This window comes from Peromyscus californicus, unplaced genomic scaffold (genome assembly GCF_007827085.1).
Source record: "Peromyscus californicus insignis strain IS unplaced genomic scaffold, ASM782708v3 Scaffold_22__1_contigs__length_63687245, whole genome shotgun sequence".
Lineage (NCBI taxonomy): Eukaryota > Metazoa > Chordata > Mammalia > Rodentia > Cricetidae > Peromyscus > Peromyscus californicus.
Window position 1 is genome coordinate 61452104 of NW_026294525.1, and position 9974 is coordinate 61462077.

A 9974-nucleotide genomic window follows, 5' to 3' on the forward strand; every position below is an offset into this window, starting at 1 on the left:
AAAGTTTTGTTAAGTCAAATGTACTTAGCACACCTCACCTACCTATATCTATAGTGATATTTTATTTGTACTAAAATGTGATTTGTATGTTAATAAATAAAGTTGCCCAGGGGTCAGAGCTATTAGAGCCATAGCAAAAGCTGGGCGGTGGTGGTGCACGCCTCTAACCCCAGAACTTGGTAGGCAGAGCTAGGTAGATCTCTGTGTGTTCAAGGATACAGCCAGCATTGGAGACACACGCCTTTAATCTCAATACCTACCATAGAAGACCTGGAGGTCTGTACAAACAGGCAGTGATGAGGCGGTCATGTGGTTGGGTTTACAACCAATGAGAAGGCAGAACAGAAAGTCTATAAAGACAAACACACAGGAAGTAGGTCTCTTTCGGAGAGGTCTCTTGGCTGAAGAGGCTAGCTGCAGCAGGCGGGTAAGGCTCTTAGCTCTGATCTCTTGGCTTACTTCTTTGCATTGGTTCTGTGTTTCTTATTTAATAAGACAGTTGGTTACATCTACATATGTCAGAGCTTGTCATGGTGGCGCACTACCAACTGAGTTGTTTACTCTCGGGATCTGGTGGCCAGTCGGAAGCTGCAGCTTGCTACTGTTGCCCAGCATCGTAAGAGTGCATCCCACTGCATTGGCTAGCCAAAAGTCAAAAGTCACGGCCTGGTTTCTCCTGAGTATCCAGCACTTCCACAACACCATAAAGTGAAACTTTATACAGTGAACCATTGTTAAGTCAGTGACTTTCTGCGGTGCAGAAAGATAATCTTACACACACACACACACACACACACACACACACACACACACACACACACCGGGGAGGCAGACTTCACACTCATTCCAGAAAAGAACTCAAATTCAATTTCAGACTCAAATGTAAGACTCAAAATTATAAAACCTCTACAAGATAACATAGAAGAAAGTCTGGGAAAACTGGGATAAGGTGATGACTTTTATATACAGCAGTGACGTCATGCTCCAGGACAGAAAGCTGATCAGCAAAATTATACTAAAATTAAAAACATCTGCTCCACAGAAGACAGTCAAGAGAATAAGAAGTCCAAGTCTGGTAGAAAAAAAACAACAACTTGCAAAAGATGGATAAGATAAAAGACTGCTATCCAAGCTACTCAAAGAATTCTTAAATCTCAACAAGAACACAAACAACCCAATTTAGAAACTGGGCCGCAGACTTGAACAGATGCCTGACCAAAGAAGACACACAGATGGCGAGTGAGCGCATGAAAAGATGCTCTGCATCACGTCACCGGGGAAAGATGCAAATCAGCACAAGATACAGCCACACACCTACCGGAGAGTCAGGGTCCAGATCGCGGGGAATGCAACAGAACAGCAATGCTCACTTAATGCTGGGGAAGCGCACAGGGGAGAGCCGCTGTGGAAGGGGCGGCTTGGTGCTCTCTTACAAACATATTCCCACCATCTGTCCCTGCCATGGGGTCCTGGGCAGCTACCCAAAGAATCTGAGAACTTGTACCTCCCTCAAAACATGCACGTGGAGGGTCAGAGCACTGATGGACATGGGCCGTGGAACCAGAACTTCCATTGGAAGTACTCAGGTGTGCGAATAGGGTGCAATCAGATGATACAACCTTATTAGGTGCTAAAAAGCAATGAGCTACCAAGCCAAGAAAAACCACCAAGGAAGCATCAGTTCGAGTGCGTCAGAGAAAGTAGCCAATCAGGAAGGGCTCCATAGGCACGATGTCCGCTATGCGGCATCCTGGGAAACGCAGGACTTTAAAGACAGTAAAATGATCGATGATTGGCAGGTGTTAGGGGAGGGAAGATAGACTGGATAGAGAAAATGAAATCTGGTGGCCTAAATGTCTGTGTGTACACCAAAGCCAAGGGTCGGTACCTGAAGGAGGAGGGAGGTCTGTTTTCTGGGGTTCTTGATGAGGCAGGCCCAAACAGCTTCCTCTGGTCTTCGCGGGGTGTAAATGGTCTTTGGGTTCTAACTGATCTTAAGGCATTCCGCGCTTCATTTATGATTTCCGCACTGGTCTTCTGCTTGGACAGCAAAGGTCGACGAAAGGGATCCAGCTTTTCTAACTTCTGATCATTGGATGACAGCATCTTTCCTTTCAACTTAAAACGGTCTTCAGAGACACACCCTGCAAATACAGGATACAAGGAACAGACGCTATTTTTTAGCCGGTACATTAGAAAGAAACGCACATCCATAAACTAAGCTACACTTTATACACACCCAAAAATGAACACAGTAGGGGCTAGGGAGGTGTCTCGGTGAATGGCTGTGCGAGCATGAGGACCCAAGTTCAAATCCCCAGAACCCGTTAAAAAAGCTGGGAGTGCAGCGTGCATCTGTTGCCCCAGTGCTGGAAGGCCCAGGCAAGTGACCCCAGGGGCTCTCTGGCCAGCCAGGCTCACCCAACATCAATCTCTAGGTTCAGTGAAAGACCCAATATCAGAAAGTAGGGTGCAGAAATGATTGAGGAAGCCATCTTCCTGTCAACTCCCTGGCTCCCACATGCCCTGAACAGGCATGTGCATCTGCACTTGCACGTAACACACACACGCGCACACACACACACACAAAGGACCAGGCAAGTGCATCTGCACATGCACGTAACACACACACCTGCCTACACACACACACACACACACACACACACACACACACACACACACACACAGGACCAAAGCCAGGGCCTACTGCTACTCAGTACTGCTACCAGTACTGAGCCTGAGCCCCGCCCCAGCCCCGCCCCGCCCCAGCCCTGCCCCAGCTCCAGTCCTACCCCAAGCCCTGCCCCAGCCCCGGCCCAGCCCCGCTCTAGCCCAGTGCCAGAACCACCCCTAGCCCCAGCCCCGCTCTAGCCCAGTGCCAGCACCACCTCTAGCCCTAGCCCAGCCCCGCCCTAGCCCAGTGCCAGCACCAGCACCGCACCAACCCTCACCTCATATCCATAAACCTACCTGAAAGCATTGGGAGCTCTGTTAAAGTTTTAACTAAGCTTTTCCACTTTCCCCACCACCCCCTATACAAAGGGCTTACATAGGTTAAACTGGAGACCGATGGGGCATCCTTCCAAACTGCATTTGTTTTCCAACAAACCCCAAGAATGGCTCTTTCTCTCCCATACCGTCCATTTTACTTTTGAATGAATCAATTCAAATCACCTTCAATTAAGATATCGCCCTTGGTGTATAAATACCAAATATTAATATCCAGTATTCTTCTCCCAGCCTATCAAATACTTAAAGCCATGCAGCAGGGCCATAAGACAGCAGATCCTTCTCAAATGTCAACGTGACCCACAGAGACCAGCCTGATCCAACAATGGTTCAGCATGGCCCACAGAGACCAAACTAGCCCAACAGTGGTTCAGCATGGCCCACAGAGACCAGCCTAACCCAACAATGGTTCAGCATGGCCCACAGAGACCAGCCTAACCCAACAATGGTTCTTCAGCATGGCCCACAGAGACCAGCCTAACCCAACAATGGTTCAGCATGGCCCACAGAGACCAGCCTAACCCAACAATGGTTCTTCAGCATGGCCCACAGAGACCAGCCTAAGCTGAACAATGGTCCAGATTTTTAAAAACATAGCCTAAGTAGTATTTGGTATCAAGGTATTCATTATTTTAATAAAACCTCTAATCCTAAAACAAAAACAACAAAAAAACTAACCCCAATCCGAAAAAATAAAAAATAAAAAAACCCAACCTACACAAAGGTACTTCCAGAGACAGAAGCCTATGCATTATTCAGGCATCTTAGCCATCCAACTTTAGAACTCTGGGCTTCTACTAAAAAGAAAATGTTTTGTGACCCATGCAAGGAAACAGAAAAGATCCTATTTCCATAAGCAAGTGGTTCCTTAGACAGAGACACTTGCTACAGTATGACCCCTTCCACTGAGCTTTTACACAACAACCACAGGACCGTTCAGTGAGTTCTCCTGGGCTCCACCCCACAAGTTTCTGAAAATACAAACAATGTCGTTCTCCGAATACAAAACACCAGGTGTTTCACTAAAGCTGCCTGGGCAATTCTATTTCAGGAGGTTTTGTAATTCAGGATTTTGAGTTTAAATGAGGACTCCAGAATTATATACATACACACACACACACACACACACACACACACACACACACACACACACACACACACACATATATATATATATATATATATATATATATATACACAACTATCAAAAGCTATGGCAGGCCTAAGACATACTTCTAACACTTCTGACAAGGTTAGATTATCAATGACTTTCAATGGGATTTGTTTCAAAATTTATAAAATGCTTTAGGTGCACATACATCTGCCTGCATTTATTTCTATTTCATGTATATTAATATATATGCTTATGTGTATTTTTAATATATAAATCCAGCCTCACAATACACAACTTTAGTGGTCACGGCAGGTGTGTTGGCTTGACTTTGAAAGACTCTTTGAAAGGCTTGGGGTGCGGGACAATGGTGGAGCGTGTGCTTAGAACTCCAAAGGCCCAGATTCAGATCCCCAACACCCACAAAAGGAAACAAAAGCCATGGGCACTTGAAATCATGTGACTTAGAAGTTTCTATCCAGTAAAGAGGTTTCTTTCCAGACACTAATCAGGTTGTCTGCGCCTTCGGCCTCGCACAGCACTAATGAGTCCAGCAATGCCCCAGGGAATCAGGTAAAACTAATAAAGAGTCAACAGAGTGCTTGGGAAGTAATAAAGGCCCCTTGCTCCTGACCCACAGTCCTCTCTGGCTAGCTTTCGGTGTGCATCAAAAAGTACACTGAGCAACAGCGCAAGAACTCAGGCAGTCTTCTAGGAGTTCGGTAAAATATTTGCATCTATAGGTAACTAGACTGACCAAATATCTGTGGGGGAAATGTAGCTAAAGGGGTTAAAACAAAACAAAACAAAACAGTGTCAGGACTGGAGTGACTGATGGTTCAGCAGTTAAGAGCACTGGCTGCTCTTCCAGAGGACCCAGCACCCACATGGTTTGGTTCCCAGCACCCACATGGTGGATCACAACTGTCTACAGCTCTAGTCCCAGGTTATCGAAGGGTAGCTTCTGGCCTCCTTGGGCACTGCATGCACACAATGGACAGATATACATGTAGAAAAAACATCCATACACACGAAAATAATAATTTTTACAATGTGTATAAATGTTCACAACTTTCTCTGTCTCCTCCCAAGTGCTGCTTTGTTATTTAGTAAGAATGGGTACAATAATAATATCACCTGTACCATTTATCTCTGGTTATTAATTAATTAATGTGAATTTAATATTAATGTTAACATATTATTAGCTAAATCAAACTTAGAAATGTTTACTAGTATGGATAAACTGGTGACAATTGTGGTTCTTTTGGTAAAGAGGATGTTTGGTTTGTTTTTTTTTACAGTGGTTAAGTTACAAGTTATTATCAGTTAGGTTGCAAATTATCAGTGGGTTTAGTCAACTTGGAAAATAATTACTAAGAGTGTGAACATCTGTTTACAACAAAGCCTGCCAGAACCCTAACACAATCACACTGCAGAAATGTTAATTTTATGAAGCCTTCCCGCCAGTGGGAGCAGGTTCACTCTACCAGAGATAATCAATGGACACAAAGGCCGTGTGTTTCCTATGGGCAGAGAGAGGCCTCCACCTAGATCTCTGGGAAGACAGAACAATAAAACTCTGCCTTTGTGCTAAGCAGGCTGGATCTCCAACGACAGTGAAGCGTTTACTTCAATAGCAAACAATGTGCTAGGTCCTCTTGAGAACATCATCTCGGCAAATCTGTGGCAATCCTACGAGGTAGGTAAACTCAAAGCAACAGCGAGGGGAAATCGATGCCATATGCCCAGGACTGTTGGCCAAGCTATTATAGACCTAGATGGGTGGTTGGAGGCCATGTTTGGAAGCTGTGGGTTGCAACACTTCCCTATCAGTATAAAAACACTCCAACATTTTCCCTACAAGGGAAGGCTCCCCAGTACGCACCAGCTGAATGTCAGCCTTACTTGTATCCAAACGATTTCAATATAAAGAAGAAATTGAGGGGGCAATGAAAATCGACATAAATGGCCATGTGACTGCCCAACCGGAAATGATTTCAGATTAGGAGAAGGCCTCTGGAGGCAGCAGCGCTTGAGCTGCTGGGTTCTGGAAAATAGGCTGACTCTGAGGGCCTGACGGTGGCCCTGGAGGAGAGAACCGTGAGGAAGCCAAGGAAGAGCATCGGGAGCATGCGTGGCTATGCGTGGCTATGCGTGGCCCAGCCGCGCTGCAAGTGTGAAGTCTGAGTGGGGACCACAGGGAGGGCAACATGTCAGGGGGAAACCAAACACAAGCTGATGCACAGACTGAAGATCTTCGAGGTTGATGTCGCTCGGCAAGGGGGTGCAGGAGGAAGAAAAGAGAGGAAAAGAGACAAAACTGGGCAGTTTATATAACTCCGCCTCCTACTCTCCCCGAGAATCACCTCCTCAAGAACCCTTCCTGGGCATGCCTTTCCCACACCTTTACACTGAGTTTGGAGGCCTCTGCACAGACTCCATGAGGTCCCAAGTGTTAGAACTAGCCGCTCATCGTCTGGTGTTGGTCTCTACCCTGGGACTCTGAACCCCAACCCTCCAGAGTAGCCCAGCTGGAGACCACACATACTTGAGCTAAAAAATTCCCAGATGAAGCCTACATGGCTTTAACTGGAGATATCTGCTGCGGTAGATTATAAAAGTATATTGGACTTCACATTGACATCTGATTGTGAGTTCAAATAAAGTTCCCTCTCTCTCTTTCCAGTTGCCCAAAAGTATGGGACTGGACAAATGCGATGATCAGTGAGCCATGGACGGGCAGCCTGAGATCCAGGAGTGACAGTGTCACCAAGGGAGAAACGAGATGAGAAGAGCAGTGGGCAGTGGAATGAACCTGCTCCCACTGGCGGGAAGGCTTCATAAAATTAAGATTTCTGCAGGGTGATTGTGTTAGGGTTCCAGCAGGCTTTGTTGTAAACGGATGCTCACACTCTTAGTAATTATTTTCCAAGTTGACTAAACCCACTGATAACTTACAACTTAACTGATAATAACTTGTAACTTAACCACTGTAAAAAAAAATCCTCTTTACAAAAAAGAACCATAGTTGTCACCAGTTTACTTGTACTAGTAAACATTTCTAAGTGTAGTTTAGCTAATAATACGTTAGGGAACAGGTATGTGAGAAGATGGGAAGAGGCCAGAGGCAGCACAATTGCAGACCTGCAGGGCTCAGAGAGAGGCCAGGAGCCCTTCCAGAAGACACCAGGGGAGAGGAGAAGTCTGCCGAGAAGAGGGAAGCTACATTCCGTCCTGCACCACACTGTCTTCAGTCTGTGGCAGCCAATGGGACCGCGAGGGGATGGGCGGCGTCTGTAGCAAGTCTGAAGCAGTAACTGTTGTTGTTGCTGTTGTTTTGGTGTGTATGGGCATTTTGCCTGTGAAAATGCCGATGCACCCCATGCATGCAGTGCCTGCAGAAGCCAGAAGACAACACTGCCTTCCCTGGAACTGGATTTGCAAGTGGTTGTGAGCCACCATGTCGATGTTGGGAATCAAACCCTGGTCCTCAGGAAGAGCAACCAATGCTCTTAACCACTGAGCCATCTCTCCAGCCCCATGTGTTATTTTTAAAACAAAATATTTCTTATTGATGTGAAAGAAATTCAAAGTCACTATTTACATGGTTTTATACCTAATTATAAAAACTTACTCACACGGCAGCAATTGCAGTTCCAGGGAATCTGATGCCCTCTTCTGACCTCAGAGGGTACTACTGCATGCACATGGTGCACATACATACTAACAAGCAAACACTCGTACACATAAAACAAGAATAAATACATCTTTAAAAAAAGCCCTACCATTACTTTTGCTACTAACAGCACCTGAACCAGACCTTTCAGGCTAGGTATAGCATTACCCTATCAACACTGCCAAAATCAGTGTTCATGGGTGCACACTCCTCTCCCTGCAAATCAAACACTCAGGACCTTTCCAAGACTGAATTACTTTAGTGTTAATATGAGCATCCAAAAAGGCACAAGAAGCCGGGCGGTGGTGGCGCACGCCTTTAATCCCAGCACTCGGGAGGCAGAGCCAGGCGGATCTCTGTGAGTTCGAGGCCAGCCTGGTCTCCAAAGCGAGTTCCAGGAAAGGCGCAAAGCTACACAGAGAAACCCTGTCTCGAAAAAAACCAAAAAAAAAAAAAAAAAAAAAAAAAGGCACAAGAAAAGGGCTTAGATGTCAGAGCAAGTGTTAGCGTCCTCTGCTGAGCCACAGCTCTGTGACCTGGGGCAGGGCATTGAACATCTCCACGCTTGTGTCCTCTTCTATAAAAAGTATGGATGGTGATGGCCTCTTACGGCAGTTTTTAGCATTGCATGAGACGGCCCATATGCTTTAGCACAGGGCTTAGACCTTAGAAACATTAAGAACTACTGTCTGAGTGCTATGTGATAAAGAGAAGCAGAAAAAAAATTCTTATGAATGAAAATATGCACTAATAAGAGAAATCACAAAATAGAATGAAATTTGTTTAGTGTTTTTATGTATATCGCAAATTTAAATTTTCAAGTAGAGAGTGCTGTCCTTGATAAAAACAGAAAGTTTTTTTTTTTTTTTTTATTAATGGCTTTACTGAATGTCAGGTATACCAAACCAACACCAGTGGGAGTCAGAACCTTAGAGATTCACAAAGTGGGATACAAACAGTGTGACTTGCTTTTATACCAAGCTGAAAGAATTTGAAGTCGGGATGGGATGTAAGAACCTGCTGTAATATTCACGGCATGGGTCGTAAGAGGCACTCTATACACATAGGATGTTCCACTTGGACGCATCTGTTCCCTAGAAAAGTTCAAGTTTGCGGTGTGTGACCTTGGCTACACAAAGCCCCTTAGTCTACCACTCTCTCATTCAACCGGTGTTACTGAGCTGCTGTTATTAAATACCAGGCGACTGACTAAACGCTCAGTGATTCAGAATCTAACACCCGTGCGGACCTGAGAGAGTGCAGCAGTACCACTGGACACTATCGGGGACGACAGAAAAGAGAACAACAGCGGGGTGTGTGTGTGTGTGTGTGTGTGTGTTGGGGTGAGGGGTGTCCCTGGTGAACCTGCGGGGGAATCCTCACCTCCCACGCGCAAAGCGGCTCTGTCACTCAGGGCAAAGCCCGCTCCTCCATCGGTCCAGGTTAGGGCCGAGCGTCGCAGCATCCTCACCTCGCCCTCCCGCCCTCCCGCGCCCTGGCTTTGCCCTGCTGACTAGCGTCTCCATGGTAACCGTACACAAACCACCTTCGGCTGCAGGCGGGGCGGTCAGCCTGCAGACCCTCGGCGCCGCGGAGCGATGCGATGCGCGATGCGCTGGAGTTGGTGCTGAGAAGGGGACTCCGGGCTCAACTCAGAGCACCTGTGACGAGGGCTGGACACCCAGACCCCCGCGGAGGGAGATCAGCTGGTCCTCCAAGGCAGCAGCGACAGAGAGGCGGGGCGGGGCGGGGCGGGGCGGGGCGGGGCGGCCCGACTCCACTCTCCACCACCGAGCCTGCGCCAATCCCGCTGCGCCTGCGTAGCAGTGCCGAGGCGTGGCGAAGGCGGGTTTGGGCGTGCCCGCGGGAGGATACCCTCGGGGAAAAGGCAAGGGGAGGTGGAGGGAAGTCTTCTCTTACATTAACAGTGTATTCAACCATGTTTGCTTCTCCCCGTGAGATCTCCGAGCCTTCATCTCCGAGCCTTCATCTCCGAGCCTTCATTAAACAGCAGGCAGAGGAACAATTGAATGTTTGGAGTAAAGAGTCGGTTTCTGATCATGGATGTCAACATCTACCTGGAACCTGTTTCTTAACCTCTCCTCTCTTACACGTAAGGGAGGAGGGTGTTATCCCGTGTGTGTCTAGCTGAATCTTGGGCTGTGACAAAATAAATAT

The 9974-nt window shown here is 46.8% G+C and overlaps 1 protein-coding gene across 4 annotated transcripts in view; it reads right to left on the reverse strand.

The window, feature by feature from the left end:
• Armc2 (armadillo repeat containing 2) overlaps positions 1 to 9540 on the reverse strand; it is a 116445-nt gene extending 106905 nt beyond the window's left edge. For 2 of the 4 annotated variants that reach the window (XR_008221301.1, XM_052751526.1), the window contains exons 1-2: positions 9180 to 9284; positions 1889 to 2144 (exon numbers count right to left, since the gene is read on the reverse strand). Coding sequence is in view for 3 of the 4 variants with exons in the window: in XM_052751526.1 (XP_052607486.1) it covers positions 1889 to 2144; positions 9180 to 9261 (338 nt within the window). In the remaining variant the exon portion in view is untranslated. Of the gene's footprint in view, positions 1 to 1888; positions 2145 to 9179; positions 9285 to 9333 lie in introns of those variants that run through there. The other 2 variants (XM_052751527.1, XM_052751529.1) reach the window with 2 other exon arrangements.
• Positions 9541 to 9974: the final 434 nt, after the last annotated feature.